Raw genomic sequence first — 22,234 nt, 5'->3', positions numbered from 1 at the left:
TCTAGGATTTCTCTATGATTTGTTTAGGATTCTTAGAAAAATTAATTTTTCTAGATCGCGTGTTCTCTAGGATTTCTCTATGATTTGTTTAGGATTCTTAGAAAAATTAATTTTTCTAAGTTTTCTCTAGGATTTCTCTATGATTTGTTTAGGATTCTTAGAAAAATTAATTTTTCTAAGTTTTCTCTAGGATTTCTCTATGATTTGTTTAGGATTCTTAGAAAAATTAATTTTTCTAAGTTTTCTCTAGGATTTCTCTATGATTTGTTTAGGATTCTTAGAAAAATTAATTTTTCTAAGTTTTCTCTAGGATTTCTCTATGATTTGTTTAGGATTCTTAGAAAAATTAATTTTTCTAAGTTTTCTCTAGGATTTCTCTATGATTTGTTTAGGATTCTTAGAAAAATTAATTTTTCTAAGTTTTCTCTAGGATTTCTCTATGATTTGTTTAGGATTCTTAGAAAAATTAATTTTTCTAAGTTTTCTCTAGGATTTCTCTATGATTTGTTTAGGATTCTTAGAAAAATTAATTTTTCTAAGTTTTCTCTAGGATTTCTCTATGATTTGTTTAGGATTCTTAGAAAAATTAATTTTTCTAAGTTTTCTCTAGGATTTCTCTATGATTTGTTTAGGATTCTTAGAAAAATTAATTTTTCTAAGTTTTCTCTAGGATTTCTCTATGATTTGTTTAGGATTCTTAGAAAAATTAATTTTTCTAAGTTTTCTCTAGGATTTCTCTATGATTTGTTTAGGATTCTTAGAAAAATTAATTTTTCTAAGTTTTCTCTAGGATTTCTCTATGATTTGTTTAGGATTCTTAGAAAAATTAATTTTTCTAAGTTTTCTCTAGGATTTCTCTATGATTTGTTTAGGATTCTTAGAAAAATTAATTTTTCTAAGTTTTCTCTAGGATTTCTCTATGATTTGTTTAGGATTCTTAGCAAAATTAATTTTTCTAAGTTTTCTCTAGGATTTCTCTATGATTTGTTTAGGATTCTTAGCAAAATTAATTTTTCTAAGTTTTCTCTAGGATTTCTCTATGATTTGTTTAGGATTCTTAGCAAAATTAATTTTTCTAAGTTTTCTCTAGGATTTCTCTATGATTTGTTTAGGATTCTTAGCAAAATTAATTTTTCTAAGTTTTCTCTAGGATTTCTCTAGGATTTGTTTAGGATTCTTAGAAAAATTAATTTTTCTAAGTTTTCTCTAGGATTTCTCTATGATTTGTTTAGGATTCTTAGAAAAATTAATTTTTCTAAGTTTTCTCTAGGATTTCTCTATGATTTGTTTAGGATTCTTAGAAAAATTAATTTTTCTAAGTTTTCTCTAGGATTTCTCTATGATTTGTTTAGGATTCTTAGAAAAATTAATTTTTCTAAGTTTTCTCTAGGATTTCTCTATGATTTGTTTAGGATTCTTAGAAAAATTAATTTTTCTAAGTTTTCTCTAGGATTTCTCTAGGATTTGTTTAGGATTCTTAGAAAAATTAATTTTTCTAAGTTTTCTCTAGGATTTCTCTAGGATTTGTTTAGGATTCTTAGAAAAATTAATTTTTCTAAGTTTTCTCTAGGATTTCTCTATGATTTGTTTAGGATTCTTAGAAAAATTAATTTTTCTAAGTTTTCTCTAGGATTTCTCTATGATTTGTTTAGGATTCTTAGAAAAATTAATTTTTCTAAGTTTTCTCTAGGATTTCTCTATGATTTGTTTAGGATTCTTAGAAAAATTAATTTTTCTAAGTTTTCTCTAGGATTTCTCTATGATTTGTTTAGGATTCTTAGAAAAATTAATTTTTCTAAGTTTTCTCTAGGATTTCTCTATGATTTGTTTAGGATTCTTAGAAAAATTAATTTTTCTAAGTTTTCTCTAGGATTTCTCTATGATTTGTTTAGGATTCTTAGAAAAATTAATTTTTCTAAGTTTTCTCTAGGATTTCTCTATGATTTGTTTAGGATTCTTAGAAAAATTAATTTTTCTAAGTTTTCTCTAGGATTTCTCTATGATTTGTTTAGGATTCTTAGAAAAATTAATTTTTCTAAGTTTTCTCTAGGATTTCTCTATGATTTGTTTAGGATTCTTAGAAAAATTAATTTTTCTAAGTTTTCTCTAGGATTTCTCTATGATTTGTTTAGGATTCTTAGAAAAATTAATTTTTCTAAGTTTTCTCTAGGATTTCTCTATGATTTGTTTAGGATTCTTAGAAAAATTAATTTTTCTAAGTTTTCTCTAGGATTTCTCTATGATTTGTTTAGGATTCTTAGAAAAATTAATTTTTCTAAGTTTTCTCTAGGATTTCTCTATGATTTGTTTAGGATTCTTAGAAAAATTAATTTTTCTAAGTTTTCTCTAGGATTTCTCTATGATTTGTTTAGGATTCTTAGAAAAATTAATTTTTCTAAGTTTTCTCTAGGATTTCTCTATGATTTGTTTAGGATTCTTAGAAAAATTAATTTTTCTAAGTTTTCTCTAGGATTTCTCTATGATTTGTTTAGGATTCTTAGAAAAATTAATTTTTCTAAGTTTTCTCTAGGATTTCTCTATGATTTGTTTAGGATTCTTAGAAAAATTAATTTTTCTAAGTTTTCTCTAGGATTTCTCTATGATTTGTTTAGGATTCTTAGAAAAATTAATTTTTCTAAGTTTTCTCTAGGATTTCTCTATGATTTGTTTAGGATTCTTAGAAAAATTAATTTTTCTAAGTTTTCTCTAGGATTTCTCTATGATTTGTTTAGGATTCTTAGAAAAATTAATTTTTCTAAGTTTTCTCTAGGATTTCTCTATGATTTGTTTAGGATTCTTAGAAAAATTAATTTTTCTAAGTTTTCTCTAGGATTTCTCTATGATTTGTTTAGGATTCTTAGAAAAATTAATTTTTCTAAGTTTTCTCTAGGATTTCTCTATGATTTGTTTAGGATTCTTAGAAAAATTAATTTTTCTAAGTTTTCTCTAGGATTTCTCTATGATTTGTTTAGGATTCTTAGAAAAATTAATTTTTCTAAGTTTTCTCTAGGATTTCTCTATGATTTGTTTAGGATTCTTAAAAAAAATAATTTTTCTAAGTTTTCTCTAGGATTTCTCTAGGATTTGTTTAGGATTCTTAGAAAAATTAATTTTTCTAAGTTTTCTCTAGGATTTCTCTATGATTTGTTTAGGATTCTTAAAAAAAATAATTTTTCTAAGTTTTCTCTAGGATTTCTCTAGGATTTGTTTAGGATTCTTAAAAAAAATAATTTTTCTAAGTTTTCTCTAGGATTTCTCTAGGATTTGTTTAGGATTCTTAAAAAAAATAATTTTTCTAAGTTTTCTCTAGGATTTCTCTATGATTTGTTTAGGATTCTTAGAAAAATTAATTTTTCTAAGTTTTCTCTAGGATTTCTCTATGATTTGTTTAGGATTCTTAGAAAAATTAATTTTTCTAAGTTTTCTCTAGGATTTCTCTATGATTTGTTTAGGATTCTTAGAAAAATTAATTTTTCTAAGTTTTCTCTAGGATTTCTCTATGATTTGTTTAGGATTCTTAGAAAAATTAATTTTTCTAAGTTTTCTCTAGGATTTCTCTATGATTTGTTTAGGATTCTTAGAAAAATTAATTTTTCTAAGTTTTCTCTAGGATTTCTCTATGATTTGTTTAGGATTCTTAGAAAAATTAATTTTTCTAAGTTTTCTCTAGGATTTCTCTATGATTTGTTTAGGATTCTTAGAAAAATTAATTTTTCTAAGTTTTCTCTAGGATTTCTCTATGATTTGTTTAGGATTCTTAGAAAAATTAATTTTTCTAAGTTTTCTCTAGGATTTCTCTATGATTTGTTTAGGATTCTTAGAAAAATCAATTTTTCTAAGTTTTCTCTAGGATTTCTCTATGATTTGTTTAGGATTCTTAGAAAAATCAATTTTTCTAAGTTTTCTCTAGGATTTCTCTATGATTTGTTTAGGATTCTTAGCAAAATGAATTTTTCTAAGTTTTCTCTAGGATTTCTCTATGATTTGTTTAGGATTCTTAGAAAAATTAATTTTTCTAAGTTTTCTCTAGGATTTCTCTAGGATTTGTTTAGGATTCTTAGAAAAATTAATTTTTCTAAGTTTTCTCTAGGATTTCTCTATGATTTGTTTAGGATTCTTAGAAAAATTAATTTTTCTAAGTTTTCTCTAGGATTTCTCTATGATTTGTTTAGGATTCTTAGAAAAATTAATTTTTCTAAGTTTTCTCTAGGATTTCTCTACGATTTGTTCAGGATTCTTAGAAAAATTTTTTTTTCTAAGTTTTCTCTAGGATTTGTCTAGCATTCGTCTAGGATTTAGAGAAAGTCTCTCAATAACGCTGGCACATCAATTTTTCTAAGTTTTTTTTCGGCTCTTTTTCGACCATATTCAATGAAATTCTATATTTTAGGTATGATTTCAGTCGAATTTGCTTTTTTGGTCAAATATACCCTCGGATGAGTGAATATTAAAAATTTTTGAGTAACTTCTGTTCACGTGGTCTATCATTTTTGAGTAATTTTTAATTTTTGAAACTTTCTAAAAATAATTCATTATGGATAACAAATTGAGAGCTCGAACAAAAAATTAACGACATATTTTTCAAAAAATTGTTTCTATGGCGCCCAATTCAAATTGTTTTCATTTAAGAACTATTTACTTTTTTTATACCTAGTGATTTAGTAAATTTATTTATAAAAAGCTTAGGGAAGTATAAATGCAGTGCTGAGAAACTCAGTCCCTTTATAGTTCCGCTAGATTCTATAAAGCAGCCACTTTAAAGATAAAATCGTGACTCTGGCAAGGGTCATGTAATTCCCTTGATATTTCCTGGATTGTCGTACCGGCATCAGAGCACATCCTCGTGTTTTACCAAATTATGTTAGAACTATGCAAAGCTATGAATATTTGATAAATTAAATTACATTCATAATTTATATGTTTATGCATTCCCTTATTTTTTTCCGCTTCAAAATTAGCTACCGAATTTCAAAATTTTCAAATGCAGGCTTTCAAATTTTTGTTACCGAAAATCCTTATTAAATCTTTAAATAATTTAATGAAATTTTATTGATCTATAATTTATGCACCAAATAATTGCTAATAATAATTCATCAAACTAGATCACCTCCCACTTTTTTACGAGCGTTAATTATTTGAAGCTCATTAATATAAAAAAAAAGTCATAAACGTTTTTTATCCTTTAGCGGGAGTTATTCAAAATATTAATTATTAAGTTGATAAAACATTTTAGTGGCATGAGTAATTAGGGCAGAGGTATGCCAATAATTGGGTCATACGTGTACAGAATGTCAATAATTTGGTCATTAAAAATTTATAGTTTACCACAAAAGTCAAAAATATTTTTACAGTTTCAAAATTCTTGAAAAAAAAAAAAAAAGAAAAAAATTTAATTACAAATTTAATCGACTAGTTTTTTTTCTACAAAAACTTTGAGTAGATTAAAATTTAGTCGTATTAATAAATATATTTATATGTATATAGTAGCGAGTACTAGGTCTGGGTCAATGATTTTTTGGCATGAGCTCTATCGCGAGATAGATAAAGATTATAAGAGAAAGATAGTCATAGTGGATAGAATGAGATGAAAAAAAATATGCTATGTTCAGATAGTTTTTGCTAGCAGAGGATTGACGTTTGGCGAAGAGATACGTGATTGCTCGTGGGGATTAGGATAAACGGTTGAAAGGCGCCTGGTAGTTGCTCACGAATTGGCAACGGGTTGTTGGACGTGTTACAAGACAGCAAAACCAGTGGCTGTTTAAAAGTGAGATAGCAGGTTTGCAAAAAAGCTCGGAAAAAGTGAGAAAATCACTCGCATGTACATCTCTACACTTTACACTGGCTACTGACGCCTACACTAGTTTAAATTACAATTCTCTAACCGGGTATTTGTATTTTTATATATGTATATATAAGAGTATTACACTGTCGGTTTAAATGAATTCCACAAGCTGTCTTTCTCGTCTTGCTTCCCATTTTACGGTCGATCAGTTCACGAGATCGGCTCGATTACTCATCTCTCACAAATCTGCCCACGAGAATATAACCTTGTTGACAGTTTGATTGACACGCAACATTTACTTTTATCAATATTTTATATGTAAACATATATCTGTTTGTTTATATATTAATAGTCTTGCTTTTATTTTATTATTCGATATCGATTTATAAAACAGATAATAGTTATCATTTTATGATTGATGCATTTTATTTTCAACTTAATTCCATAAATTGATATCAGACAATTTAATACTGAAATTAGTTATATAATTTGAAAATTCAAGTTAACTTTTATTTCGTTCAATTTATCAACTTGGGAATTAGTTTTCAAAAAAGAGTTATGGGTTTCGGTGTAATTTCAAAAATCAGATTTCAGTCAGGTCTAGATGTTTTGAGGTCCTAGGAAGCCATTTTCACTATTTTCACAACCTGTGACTTTTGTCGGCCATTTTCCGATCAAGAAAAAAATTTAACGTGAAAATCGGCCGATTTGTTCCATGTTCCAAAAATATCGTGGGACAAAAATGACTTTTCAGCAGAATTTGAAAATTTACCAACAAGTCAGGAAGTTTCGAAGTCCGCCCAGAGTCAACAGTTTTTTAAATTTTTTAATTAAGCATCGGTAAATTAAAAGATAGTTCCATAAATAGTTACCAAAAAATTTATTTCCTCGGGAATTAATTAAATAAAAGAAAATAAAATTTAATTATTGTTTTTTATTGAAACAAAACATTTAGATGAAAAATTTTATTGATGTTGTAAATGTTTAAATGGAATTCTGACTTTTGTTATTGCTGGTAATTAAATAAACGTGGAAATACAGTTGGCTGTCAACTGCCAAGAAATAGTGCGGCAGACTTAAGTCGTTGCGACTGGCACTTTACGATGCAAAAAGACAAAATTGTAGTAGTATAGTTGTATAGTAGTATAAATATATATATATGAAACATAAGAATAAGAATAAGACTAAGACGAAGACGAAGATGTAGTAGTGGTTGTTGTAGTTTGAAGAATATAAGAAAAGCATACGCAGCTGTGGCCTCTTTGTTTAAATGTCTCATACACAGCTATATAACTCAACAACTATTTTAATCTCTAAGAAAATTTCTGGATAAGATGGCCTCGTCACTTTATATTTAATCCTCATCAAAAGATATATATAAATATATAAAAAATTCCGTGTCTTTGTTTGAAAAATTTTATCCGACTTTTTAATCATCATTACCACCCCCTCCCTTTTTATTTTTTTATATTATCCCCGTACTTTAGCAATTTTTAATCTCGACTTTAACCCACAGACAATTCTTCGCTCAAATCGCTGTAATTGTAATATTTCCGTTCTACTCTATTTTATACCTCGAAAGATTCCTTTTGATGATTTATATCTATATATATGGCGGGTGGGTTTTAAATACGTCAGGTAAAAGAACTAAACCGGAAATAATAAAAAAAAAACGGTTTAAACTGACGAGGATTTTTTTTTAGATAAAGCTTAAGTCGTTGAATTTGAAAAGCAGGGATTTTTCTTACTCATTGAAACGTGTCAGTGGCGAATGAGAAATCTCGTTAAACCTCACCACAAGCATCACGAGGTATCATGATCTCCTGAGCTTGAAATTGGATCGATGTCAGTATATTTCCTACCCAATCCTCAATCCTCAGTAGTGGTAGTTGCACATCAGAAAACTTTTTAAATTCGCTTACTGATGAGGTCATGTCATCATTTTATTTACTACCATCCATTTACCAAAATAAAAATAAAAATAGATAACATTTCTGTTTATGCTCTTTCTCACTTTAATTAGATTTTTTTTTTCTTTGTATAAAATTATGATTTTTGCTTGGTCATCAAGACAGCTCTCGTAATTAAGATGAGATTTTAATAATAAATATATCGATCTTCAAAAATGAGCGCAATCGGTAAAGTAGTTTTTAAATACCAGCCGATAAAAAAAATTCAAAATGTCGCGTGGAATTTTTTCCGTGACTTCCGGTAATTTTCGCTTTGCAACAAAGGAAAAAAAACCCGCCTGAAATTGATAAATATCTACTGGTCAGAAATAGTATTCACGAAAAGTAGAAAATGAAATTTTAGGTAGTAAGGGTCAGAAAATGAATTTGCGTCGCTAGATTCTAACCTATTTCGTTATTTGATTGTTCTAGATGGAGAAGGTGGGAAATAAAAATAAACATTAATCAACAAGGTCTTGGTAAAGATCGGTGGAGTTTAATCAGTGCGTGACCCAGGGCAATAGGAAAACAAGGGCATTTATTATTGGTATTGGACGGAAGGAAAGCACAGGCAACCGGACAATACAAAAGGATATGAGGCAAGTGGTGGTACTTGAGCCGGCTGGCAGTGTTCTGGTCATAAGGCAAACATCATTGGGTCCAAGTGCCGTGACGAGTGTTACGACAACAACCAACAATACTTCCATTGGTGGCTGCGTTACTGCTGCCAACCATCATCATCATCAGCATCACAATGCCCATGACAACCACCATACCGTTGTGTCCAACAATGTCACAACAGTATCCAATGACCACAATCAAAATCGCATCGTCGTTGTTCGTTCATCTTCGGCTTCCTGTATGACCACTGTAAGTTCACCATTTCGTACTTAAATTAAATGATCCGAGGATTGTTTGCAGTAATTTATTTAATAATAACCTGTACCTTTAGTCGAGTGGATAACATCCTTGTCCTCGAACTTTAGAGTAATTTGCTAGAAATTTAGTGAAATATTTACCCGGCAATAAGACCCAAAGTACTAGCAAATATAACCTATAAAAGTATGTAATGTAAATATGTAAAGTGTAAAACAGTAGAAGACGTAAGTTGTAATAATAACATCAGAAGATGAGGTGAGCAGGTCATTTTACCCCAATCCTGGTAATAATAACAATAATAAAAAAAATAAACCCCTTGTGTTCTGTATCATGAATGCCAGTGTTACATTTTATTATTCATGTCTTGGGGCCTGTGTGCTCTTACAGACACTTGGGTACCACGTTTGAGAATAATTTTATCTTTTTTTATTCGTAACTTCTTCTTGTCTTTTTTTTTAACTAAAGCAAAAAATATAAACGGCAGTTTTGATGCATAAATGAATTGTAAAGTAGTTAATTAAATAAAAAAAATTCGGGCTGGGCGGCCGGACGGGCTGGTGGTAAGTCGCGTGTAACTTGAGGATAGAAATTGTGATAGAAATTTTACTTAGTTGTTTTATTACTGCATACACTCGTCGGTTATTATTCAAATTTATTTCATTATCATTATTATAATTATTATTTTAACAATTATTATTGTTATTATCACTGTCATTAGTAATCACAATTATGCCAAATGTATGAGATATTTACGGGAATTATTTTTATATGGAAATTATTATTTAGCTCGCGTGCAGTCGTAATAAAAATTATTATTTTAAATTAAATATTGTTAATTTGCATGACAAGTGTTTTTTACTCATTTATGCCCAATTATGGTTGTTTAGGGTAATAAGGTTCCATATTTATATTTATCATTTTTTTTTTTATTCACCAACAGAATTATTCCCGTCCCTTATTTACACAAAAGTGTATTTGATATAAAAGCGGGAATATTCTAAAGTAACCGAATGTTAATTTGTCTGTGTCAGGGAGAGAATGGAATTCTAGTCAACGGAAATCTTAATAACAATGGAAACATCGTTCTGAATGGAAACAGTGTAATAAATGCAACAAAATCATCGGATATTGGATCAAATGTTAAGTCGAGTGATCGTGGCGATCATCGAAAAGTTCTCGATACGGTTTCTGTTGGTGGTAATGGCGATGTCAATACGGGAAATCGACAAAAATCAACCAAAGAGATAACTATCCATGAACAGCAACAGCAAAAGTCACAGTCTCAACAGCAAACCCACCAGCTGGGAGCCACTGGAGGAGGTGGAACTGGAGCTGCCGGTGGTACTGACGGGAAAACCGATGGCGCGGATACCATTTCCGGTGAGTGCTTCTCAATATTCCGTTTTCCATGCGATAAAAGTCATCCATAAAAGTCGTTCTCACATCGTGTAGAGGGAAATGTAGTCTCTGGTACATCACAAGTTAAATTGTCAGAGTTCTAATGTGACAGATACACCTTTTTTATTCCATTATATATTTATACATATGAAATTTACTTTTTTTCATTTTCGCGCCATAAGTAGTTTTGTTTAAATTTCAATATTTTTCTATCTCATTTTTATTATTCGTTTAGTCGAAACATTTTTTTTTTTATTTTTCACTTCAATGCATGTCTACTTATTTTTTCTGCTGATAACATGCAGAGGGCACTCGTACATGCGATTTAAAGCTCTGATGAATAATTTAAGAAAAGGTCATACCTGAAAATTTATAAAAATAAATTATTCGATCATTTAGTTGATAAGTTCAAAAAAATTATTAGTAATATTGCCTAGTAGAGTCACTTTCAATTTCTAATTTCAGTTTTTGAATTCTTGTGACGTCCAGAAATTTTTCGAAAAAATTTCATGACCCTGGGCTTGTTGGTACTCATTTCAAAGGGCTTCCAACAGAGACCACGATAAAGGAAAAATAAAACCCATTCCTCAAATAGTTCTCAATAAAAATTCCCGACTTATTTCCGAGCGAAACAAATGTCTAAAAAAGAAAAATAATAAAAATAACTCCTTTGATGTAAAAATACGTCAATTAATGAGTTTTTTAATTCAACTACTCGTAGGATTAAGTTGCTATGCCCCAGCTACTAATATCCCGGAGAAAAAAGGGGAAACAGGGGCTAGAAAAATGTGGTCTAGATGATATCTCGCGTAAGAATAGCTGGTTTATGTGGTTTGACTCACGCAGACTAGTCTCGACACTTTTATTCATGAAGAAAAAAAGCATTTGCACCTGGTGCAACACCGCACTCAACAGCATTGTTAGGTAAAAAAAAAAGTAAAAAATGTCGCTCGAGGGTGTGAGCAAAAGTCGATTGAGGTAAACCCGTTGCTGGATACACAAGCGACACAAATACCTTGTTCCCGGTACTCGCGGTTAAGGGGCTACGTTTTTTTAATTCTAAAAAGGTTCGAGGTAATGTAGTAAACCGGTGTGTGGATTTACACCATCGCGGGTTAGGAGATAGTCCAGGGTAGTCTGTTTATAGTGGATGGATACATAAGTTGTTAGACAGCCAGTGGTTTAGAGTGAACAGCTAGCTCATTGTCAGCAACGACTTGATTTGGTAAGGAGTTTGCGGTAGCTGGTAAAGGGCTTGGGAAATGTGGTTTACGTACACCTTACCCTGGCCTTCAGAGTTGCTTTTATCAAACTGCTACAACTACTTTGACTGTTAGAACAACTACCACTAGAACCGGAGACTACTACGGTGACTACTACCAGTGTCTTGTGAAATTTAAGGGGTGAATTGCAATCCCTTCTATTCCGCCCGGGAACTAGGTCATCCCGGCTTGAGAATTTATTATTATATTCGGGTCTGTTCGGCTCATTGAGTCTGTGCAAAAGTCTCGGCACGCGTCTACTCTCTATCCTATCCAACCCATTGTTGTCTCGTCTCTACTCTCTATGTAGCAAACGAATCGGTCAAGTTCCATAGATGTTCTTTTCACTGCAGGCGGAAGGGCTTGGTCGAGAAGTTTTTATCGTTTTCCGTTTCTGGCAAACAACGCCAAGAATTCCTTAGATGGTTCAGAGAAAACGAGAGACAAACCGTATCTGCACATGTACAAATGTGTGTTAAGTCTCAAGTGTGTGTGTATCAGAGAGTTTAAAACCTCGGGGGCTTCAAGGGGCGATGGTTAAAGAGAAAACTAGAGGGTGATTCGTGGCTTAATACTATCCAACAGAAATTCTCTCTCTACCTTGTGCAATAAAAGTTCCGACGGTAGCCTCCACGATTATATCTACGGACAGTTTGTTTCGTCTCCAATTCCTAGATTAAACTGAATGATAAGCTTCTGTTGATGTCCCGTTCGCAATCCCCTTTCTCATGGCAAACATCCGCTTTTTATCTTTTGCAAATTCTATTGTAATTTTAAAAAATTGGCTAAGGTTTCATGTTCTACAGATTTATTATAAATTTTAACGTTAAATTATATGAGCCCATTTAATAACCGACGTATATATCCTCGTATATAGATTGTAGGTGCTCCTATATCAGACAGAATGCATAATCATGCCTGCTATATTAAATGTTATTACTTATATCGTATACTTTTAATGCTCTGTACAGCCATATAAAACCGCATCCAATTAGATTACAATCTACACATATAGCTATCCAGCTATATTTCACTATATTTGATCAGATTTTGCTATAAATGTGCTCATTAATGTCTATGTATGGTTCCATACCTAAAGAACTTTGAAAATTTGAACTTTTACACTTTGAACTTTGAAAATTTGAACTTTGGCAATTTGATGATGTGAACTTACCTTTTTCTCAGGTTTTGTGTGCGTGGAAATATAAATTATGTAAACCTATACGTTTGAAATAGTATGGTGCTTTTTTTTCAGGGATTTTGTGTGCGTGGACATATAAAATATTCAAATTTTTAAAAGTTCATTAGATCGGTTATCAATTTTAGTTCTGTGGCAGCCAATAGAATTTCACTATTGCCAGTCGTCAGGTTTATTATTTTCAAATCAAAACTAAAGGTATCAACTATTAACAAATCAGCCATTTTCCTCATGAGTGTTCGAGGTGTGCACTTTATGATTTTCCAAATACTATTTTGTGTATGACCTTAAACATCTTGGTCATAAATTCCGATTCTGGGTGATCTATAAGTTTATTGACATGCGGCGATATTCTATTGGATGTAAAGTTGAATTTAGGACGCAGATAGTTTTAAATGACAATAATTGGACGTGTCTAAATAGGAATGATCTATTTGAGTCATATAGTATAATATATTGTCATATATGGGCAATTTATTATGCAAATAAAAGGTTAGCTGTAATAATTTCAACTTTAGGAAGTTATCAAACTTTTTGTTGAATATAAAGTAGATAATAAAAGCTAATTGATGGCACAAATAATGGGTGTATCTAGAAAAATTAATTACCAAGTTAATTATCTTGTTTTTTTAAAGAAATAAAATGAAATAATATTCTTTAATAATTATAACAAAGATGAGATATCGATTGTACTTAGAATGGGCTGGCCATTCAGAGACGTAATTAATGAGTCTTGTCTGTCGTCGTCGTAGTCGACGACATAGTTGTAGTCGTCCTCGTTGCTCGACACGGAGCAGATAATAGTTGATGGCTTTTAATGGTTATTAAAATGAAAAAGAGGGTGTGGGTATGAGAGGCCAAGCGTTGTTGAATAACGTAAGCGGAGGTAAGCGGAAAAAGAGGAATAGCAAGAGCACAAAAAAAGAATAAAATATAAGGAAAAAAAATAATAGAGGAAATAATAATAATAATAATAATAATAACAAAAAAAAGTTTAGAGGAGGAGGAAGTAGCGAGTGAGCGAGTGAGTGAATAAAAAGAAAAAGAGGAAAAAAAAAATAAGAGAAACTAAGAATGGAAATACGAGGGTGATTAAAACTTAGCTCGAGTACCACTCGTCGTTCATACAAATGAGGAGTGATTTTTTCGCCAAGACTAGCCCGCTGGGAATTAAGATGTATCGGGGCGTTTAAATAAACTGTGTATATACCTAACGGCGAATGTAATTTAATTCCATCCATTTATACAACACAAGTTTCCACCTCTTATACACACGGGAGACTTGATTTTATACACATCAAGCGTCATTTGTAATTTTGATTCATGATACCCGATGGGACATTGAACTTTTTTAAACTTTTTCCCGGGCTTGTTTTATCATTCACATCACCCATCTGTTCCTGATAATGTTTAAACGGTCTGCTATCTTTACTCGTCGGTGTTCGCAATTAACATTTCAAATGAAAACAGACGACGTGTTTTACACGACTACCGGATGAAAGAAAAAGAAATCGGTGCATTTAATTATCTTACATTATCTCCTCGGTCTCGGCTCCCGGCTGGTAGACTAGTCTACATATAGGTCGGACTATTCAGGGGATAGGGATAGGAAGACATACCTTACATAGTTAGTAGACATGAATAGAAGATAACATCAATATCTCCTTGGGTGTTATCTCGATGAGTGAGCTCCTAAATCCCATGATTCGATTCCCGATCAATCGATAAATCGATCCGCCCCAGCCCGGACTATATACTAATCCGAAACCAATTACCCTGGGTAAGGGACATCAACGTTGATGTCAGGTGGATAACGAGGATCGTTAGATGTAATTTTCCCGTAGGCAGTTGCTTCTCGCGTGGCTAACATACGCGTGTCATACATTAAGTGCTTTCTCCCAAATTACTATTCAAAGGGTAGTTGTTGTTAGTTTACTGGTCAGCAACGCTACCGGATGGGGGCTTCCTGCTCCCGATTTGTATCAACGATACTGCTTTGAAAATTATTATGGCCTTAACCTAGGTGCTCTCCTAAAGTAGAGGGTGGAAATCGTTTGGGGGCTGGCTCAGAGGCTGCAAGATCAGGAGACCGAACAAGGAAGGGATGCTTGAGCGATGTTATTCCCGTAGTTCCGGTAATATTCGCCAGAGCGGCGCGATTCTGGATCTCACTCTCTCGCTTGTCATAACTATATGTCATCTGAAGATATAGATATGTGGAAGGGCTTACAAAGATTATTCCGGCGTGCATACACTCACACGTGCACACGCCATCCTAAAGTGCTCTTGTTGGCTTGAAAGACTTACGCCTTTCGCAATTGAGTATCGATCCTTGAACTCTTTAAGGGTCTCCTTGTTTTTTGCTATTCCAGAGATGCAAAAAAAAAATTCAAGCTCGCTAGCTGATGGCACGTTCAATCGTCCAAAGAGAAATGTAATTCATGAGAGACGATCTTTAAATCGTCTTGTGTGACTGAGATCAATCTGAATTCAAATAAATTTTCCACTCGTGCCTGTCGCACGCGACTCTAACCCATAAGTACGTCTGTTTGTGTCTTTAAACTTTTGGAAGGTGACTAGACGGACCAACATCTTCTCTAGTCTTGTCTACACACAAACACATACACACATACTAGATAGCTACCAAATGTACTAGAGCTTCGATGATCCTATATCGATTGTTTTTAGCTGGTCCGAGACGGCTGGCCGACGTGACGAGCAAGTTACGATCAGCTTATATGTCTTTTTCCAAAGGGGGATGAAAAAGTGGTCAAGCGTGAAGAGAACGTGCCGTGGAAGTGCTCGTCTAGCATCGGATAGATATAAACCTATACCAGACTACATCAACTGAAAGACGAAGAGCAAGACATAGAAGAGGATAAGTTGAATAAGGTGGACTAGCTGGATGAGGTAGATGAGTTGGGAGTAAAAAAGGAGGCGAAGCTAGCGAGCTATATACGGTAAAGCTAGTTTAGACGCGAACCTCTGCCAACGGTCTATTTAAAGCCAAGGGGCTAGCACTGGTAATTTACTGGCTCAACACTGAATAAAAAAAAAAAAAAAAAAAGAAGAAATAATAATGATAATAAAAAAAAAGAAAAATATAAAGAGTTCTGAAAAAACAAGTACGGGAAAAAAGTTGGACACCTTGGGGGATGGCTCCGCACTTTGACACGTGACCTAGTTTTATCGGGGGTTATGTAATTGATCGCCGCACGCTCGTTCTGTCCCGGTAACGTGCCGAACCACCACCACCTTCCAGCGCTACCCCTAGGCCCTGATGTGGTGGTTGGGTTTTATGTTGTTGCTGTTAGGCTAGGGTGATGTTTGGAATAGTACTGGTGGCAGTGGTGGTAGCGGCGAAGGTGGAGGTAGCTGGTTCCTGGTCGTAGTAATGCGACAGCGTAATGAGTGCATGCACGCGTACGACAATGGATCGATTGGTTAAAATGCGCGTGCCACACATGACAACACGGAACTTGTTACAATGCATGATGTCTATCTCAGCTATATCATGAATGTCCACTATAATAGTGTGTATAGACAAGCGAGACACTAACTAACTAACTCACTCAACTCGGATCCTCATACCCCTATATCCTCCCTTATTTCCCCTAGCTACTTTAGCCACCCTACCAACCAACCAACGAACCACCCAACCTACCCAGCTAGTTTACTAGTTTACTGCTCGGCGTATTATAGCCGTGTGTTGCTGGTTTACTACAACTATTATCTGAGTATGTCACTCACGGTGTTACCGATCAGGAGCGCTCGACTGCCCGTCGACATTCGCTGTTGGTAACGAGTCTATCGATTCAACAAAATCCACCGAAAACCTCCTGTCTGTCGATTAAACTTCAAACCCGTCGATTTCATAGATTAAATGGGCATGATCGATTACAAGACAGCCCAGTGACACTTTTTTCCCACGCTCTATTTCCATTGACAAGAATGGATAAATGTCGCGTTACGTTTGCCATATACATGCATGCATGCATGCATCTAGACAGAGGAAGAGAGAGAAAGGAACACCAGAGACTCCGTCAATCACGAGTAAGTGAAATGCCGGCCAGAAACTCTGGAAAGTTCTCTCTACTAGGAATTATATGCTGTATGTGGAATCCCCGTACAGACATCACGAGTACTGAAGTATACATGTGTAACCGGAAGTCGGGCTGGCCGGAAAGTCGGGCGCCGTCTACGTGGATAAATAAGTCAGCCGAACGTCCTTCGTCCGGGATCACCACAGATATTTTTGTGAGACAGCTAGCAGTAAGTAAGTGAGCAAGAGAAGACCAGAGATCGATCAAGACAACTTTTATTCTTATTCATCATGCTCTATAGGTTATTTATTTTTTATTACTTTCCTTGTACGCTTTTTCTTTTTATTATCTAGTGAAACTTTTTTACACGTTGTAAATAACAGTACGGTTGGCAGCCTGTGCTGCTATATCTTTATAAAACTAAAAGAGAGTATAAGCCGTTGACGAGGGGTTGAAAAACGAGGGTGAGGTCGGTGGGTTAATTACCAGAGGTGGCTGTAAAGTGCCGCGAATTTTCGACCCGACCGTGTATATAATTTATTTCGGTGGCTGGTGGTCATGTACTCCTATCGCTAAATCTCTATATATGTACGTAGAAATGTTGCAATTAATCAAACACTGGGATGCCACCAAGGGATGAAGAGATAGGACACGCTGGGACGGGGTGACCAAAAAAAAGGGAAAAAAAAAAAAAACAATATATAAAATATAAAAAAACTAAAACATACAATGTTTCGATAGAGCCAAGTGATTTTTACTTTTAACCATTATCTTTTTTTCTGTAAATTTACTTTCTTCTTTTTTTATTTTTTTTTTTCATCATTTCTCTCTTTCTTTTTAATATAGTAACTGTCGTTTTACGGGGTCACTGAAAGGTGGCAGCACCACCTTTAAAATGCAACTGGAAGCGTCTGGCACGATTCCCCTCTGACCCCTGTTGGTGGCGCTCCAAGTCCCGGTAACATCCTTTTTATTTTTTTATTATATATATGTATATATATATATATATATTTTTTTTTTTTTTCATACCATTTTGTCAGTCCTCTGACTATCTGCTCTGGTGTGATGCACGGGCGTGTGTGCACAAGTATAAAAGTCCGTGCAGCATCAGCCAGCACGTGTGACCGAGAGCTCTCACGGTGTGAAAGACCCGATTGGCTGTAGGCTGCTATAAAATGTCCATACCAATGGGACCACTCAAAGAACCCCCACCCCAGAAACTCAGCTAACGTCACTTTAAACACTTGATTCTCCCCACTCCTGTAAAACAACTTCCCGTGAGCCCTTGCTCCTCATTCTTGGTGTCAGTGATGTACGCACATAATGCCAGGAGCGTTAATCTCAAGCGTGGCTCATCCCATGCATCACAGTCACGTGCTGTAAACAACCTAAAGAGGTTAAACAAATGACACGATAGGTTAGTGTTGATATCAAACTCCACTAGCAGCCTTTGCCAAGTGAATATTCTCGGATACAAAGCCACAGGGTGATACATAAATAAAGGAGGTTAGACTAAGAAACAATAATTATGTCGCGTGGGCAGAAACAGTTAGAGTAGTAGACATATTGAAAGTGGCTCTAAAGTAAGGCACTTCTTTTGACGGGTCCCGGTGCATGACGAGATAGATCTTTTGATCATGTAACTCGTCAATTATGCATGCTCTTCTCTGTTTATTCTTGGTCTCTTGCTACCAACATCCCTCGACCTATCCACCCATCCATCTATCCATCTATCTACCTAAATGCCTACCTAGCCATCATCCTATCTAGCTAGTCTTTCACTGTGTCCACGACTGTTGCCACCCTTTGGCTTTGAGATAGCATTTTGCAGTTTGCGCACCACTGACATGAGCTACGAGCCTCAGCCAAGTAGAGCTAGCGATGTAGCAATGTAGGAATGTATCTGTAAGCACACAGGCTGTCCGTGTACCGAGACTGTGATAGTGAGGGAAGACGGGACAGTTATAGGGACGGAAAAGGGGTTAGGTTTTTTACAGTAACCGTGGATGAGAAGGGATGAGAAGGGATGAGTAGGATGAGCAAAGAGGAAAAGAGAGCAGGGATTCGCCGCCAGGGTAGCTGGAACTCTACAACCAGGGTAAAATTCTTCCCTCTCTCTTACTCAAACTCTCGCACTGTTGAATGTCTGTGGTAGTGCACAGAAAGGGTACAACCGAAAGGATTCTGGAAAGTGGGGGATTTTACATGCAAGCTACCAAAATAGTAGGGTAGTTGTGTTGGTGGTGGCGTGCGCAAGGGGCTAAGTAAAATCGCCAGTTGGCTCACTCTGCGGCTCCCGCCGCTCGGGAGCACACACGCGGGGCCAACTATACTACACCTTAATTTTCACCAACTATTTTATTAACTTACCAACTTACTTACTTACTTACTTACCAACCAACCAACCAACCAACCAACCAACCAGCCAACTTACTTACTTATCCAAACTAAACAACAATAGCCGTATATTATCAATAGCAATAATAAATGAATAGCAACAACTATTTGTAAATAATTAATTAAGTAATCACACTTGAATCGTGTTAAGTTTAAAAAATCAACCAACACCAATCACAACGAATCGGCAAATAAATATATAAATATATATCGTGGCTATTTTAATATCTAAAGTAATTATCGCAATAATCAGTTAGTTTGTTAAAATTAATGCGTCCAACTGCTCAATATTATCACTAAGTTACAAGTGGATTTTAAACGAAATAGTTAATAGTAAAATATATAGAGGTAAAAAGTGGATTTAAAGATAAATTAAGTATTTGAATTTGAAATTTGGCAAAAGTATAAATTTTATGATAATTACTATATTTACCGTGAGCTAAAGACGTAAGAACAGTGTAATAATAAGAGACGAGTGTTGTGACAAAAGTGAAGAGTGAGATAGTTACTATAAACGTATACTATAATTTTTTATATTTATAACCAAGAGTGTGGGGGTGTCAAGACAAATTAACGAAACAAGAGAAGATAAGAGGGAATAGAGTACTGAAGAATTAAGAACAAGGACTAGAGTTTTTTAAAATCTAAAACCTGAGGGCGCTCGACGCACGCGTCAGATCCACGTGTATCTAGATATTTAATCACAGCTTATTTTTATTATATTTGTTTATTTTTCCTTATCGAAATTAGGATAGAGAATAGATTTGATAATTATTAATAAAGTATGCAATAATTATAACGATCAACGAATTTGGCTGTGCAACATCGTCCGGAATGTAAATCTAATCCATCGTCACAATTCCTACGAGTTAAATATAAATTTGATATTATAATAATAGGAACAATATAAATAAGAAGAGGAATAGTAGTTTTATTATAAATTTTGCTTCTAAACAATTGGCAAGTGGAAATTACGAGTACTGAAGAAGTAAAAAAAAAAATATTTTACAATTTAAAGTTATCGTACGTCGTTATTGAGTTGCTAAAATACTCGTCTAACAATTCGTCCAACAATCAATTAAAAAAACGGTATTCGAATTTTAAAGTGATCACTCGAATGCCCGGAATCCATGGGTAGTTATTTTTAAAAATTAAATCTGTTTGCTTGAGTAAAAACTGACAACAATCGTACTATTGTGTGTAAAAGTAAAATAGAGAAAAAAGTATTGATCAATAAGAGTACTCGATAATTGGCAAAGCGAAACGATGGCGGGTTACAATCACGCGAATTCTCAACGGGTCGTCTACCACGCGACCTATCCAACGCCGCTGGCTCCAAGTAAGAAATTTTTAGTTATTTATACACGGCATGTCTTTTATTCTTTAAAAACAATTATTATAAATTGCTGTACATATTTTAATTTATAACTTGTAACTCATTACTCCTGGTTTAAATTTTATACCGATGGTTAAGTTTAAATACTGGACAATTATAACTGCATTGACGCGATAAGATTATCAAAGTTGGTCGTTAGTTTCGTTTATGGGGCAAATCAAACGCGAAAACGTTAGAAAAAACTAAAGTTTACCGTAAGTAAAATAAAGTGGTACAAGTTTTTTTTTATTTTAGAGCTGAAGGGAAGGCAGCTAGCAGCTAGCTGGCGAGGCGGGATTACAGTATGTCGTGATTCAAGCTCAGGTACATACTGGAAATGATGATGGCTGGATTGGATAAGAAATGGAATTGCTTGTGTTACCAACCCGGTATAGATATAGAACCTGAGCTATAGAGGTATAAATGTGGGCAGGTCGGCGGTAGCTCGCTAACTTTCAGGGTTAGCTTGTAATATAATTTAAGAGTTATTTAGAGGTCTCGTGATCGTGTACGGAATCGGTTACGGAAATAATGCAGCTTGCTTTTTAACGTATTCTATCTTAGTTCATTTATTTAGTTTGCTGAAACAATAGTTTATATTACTTTTGAATCCGGCATTGTGTTGGTAAAACTGAGCCTAGACACATGTTAACTTTACATTACTGAGGTATGTTATTGTAGTATTTGATGATGAGGTTAAATTAAGGCAGAAGCAACCTGCTGGTAAGAGAGGGTGAGGAGAGACAGGGGCTCGGGGGTGGAGATGAGTAATTAAACTTTAGTCGTGTTGCTTTGAAAACGGGTGGTATCAATTTACAATTGATGTGACAGAGCTTTGCACGAATAAGTGAGTAAGCGAATGAGGGAGAGACTGAGTAGTTGGAACCAACAAATAGTAGGACAGGGGGGTCGCGTGCTCGTGAATATAAATTACGTTAACGAGCGAGAAATTTCGCGTTACCTAGAGCTCAAGGATTATCAATGCAAGCGAAATCCATTGCGACAATTGTATTTCCTTTCGGACAATTAACGCAATTAGTCCCGTGGTCGGAAAGCCCTCTGTGTGTGTTTCCATTCCTACGTCTGGAAAGTTAAACCGGAAACTCTCCAATTCATACCCGTCTGCTGAGCTTTACAACCATTTCACTTGCTAATCGTCCTACCATTCACGTTAATTAACTTTTCACTATTTATATCTATTCATCGAACTATTAATAATATTATTATGTCTATCATTTTTTTTTCATTTCCAATAAAACCATCGAATTTGCTTTATTTTACGCCAATTTTTATTGCCATTGTTCATTTTATTTTATTTTTATGCGCGGTCCGTTTTTATATTTTATTCAACGAATTCGGGGAGAAATTATGAGATAATTTGTTTATCACTAAAATAATTACGAGAACCTGCAAGTTACAGAATTTTGCAAAAATCATTTAATGGAAATAAAAAAAAAAAAAAGCGGGTATTTTGAATTACAAATTTATCCTGTCAAGTTATAGGTCGATAAAAAAATTTGTTTTGTTCTAAAATTAAATAAAAGAGAAACAAATCACTGTAGCGAAATATAAAAAATTTCAGGGATTTTGTAAATGCAGACTCAAAAAGTCCATGTACAAAGTTTTAAAACATTTTTTTTCGCTGGACAATTTTTTTAATGAATTTCAGTGTAAAATAAAAATTTTCAATGGAAAATATTTTTTCCCTTTAGAACAATATGAACTAACAGAAATGAGTTTTAATACCCAAGTTTAAGTACTTGGAAAAAAAAAAAAAAAAGAAAAGGTAATGGTGAAAAACGTAAAGTAAGCCGTTTGAGCAAGGGTTTAAAATTACATTATACTCAAAATCTAGGAACTGGGTCATTAAAATGTTAAAGAGCTATTTTGAGTCACACAAACCGTATAAATTAATTTAAACAAAAATGAATAATTAATTACAATTGTA

General features: G+C 33.7%; 1 protein-coding gene across 5 annotated transcripts in view; it reads left to right on the top strand.

The window, feature by feature from the left end:
- The window catches only part of LOC103580440 (calmodulin-binding transcription activator 2), a 55,327-nt gene that overhangs the window by 13,686 nt on the left and 19,407 nt on the right, over window positions 1-22,234 (top strand). For 4 of the 5 annotated variants that reach the window (XM_053741910.1, XM_053741909.1, XM_053741908.1 and 1 more), the window contains exons 2-3: window positions 8,167-8,604; window positions 9,645-9,993. In XM_053741910.1, the coding sequence (XP_053597885.1) occupies window positions 8,329-8,604; window positions 9,645-9,993 (625 nt within the window). In that variant the 5' untranslated portion in view covers window positions 8,167-8,328. Of the gene's footprint in view, window positions 1-8,022; window positions 8,099-8,166; window positions 8,605-9,644; window positions 9,994-22,234 lie in introns of those variants that run through there. The other variant, XM_053741907.1, reaches the window with a different exon arrangement.

The sequence above is a fragment of the Microplitis demolitor genome, chromosome 9 (assembly GCF_026212275.2).
Source record: "Microplitis demolitor isolate Queensland-Clemson2020A chromosome 9, iyMicDemo2.1a, whole genome shotgun sequence".
Taxonomy (NCBI): domain Eukaryota; kingdom Metazoa; phylum Arthropoda; class Insecta; order Hymenoptera; family Braconidae; genus Microplitis; species Microplitis demolitor.
Note: the sequence above shows the minus strand (reverse complement) of the source record. Positions and strands in the feature narration are given on the sequence as shown.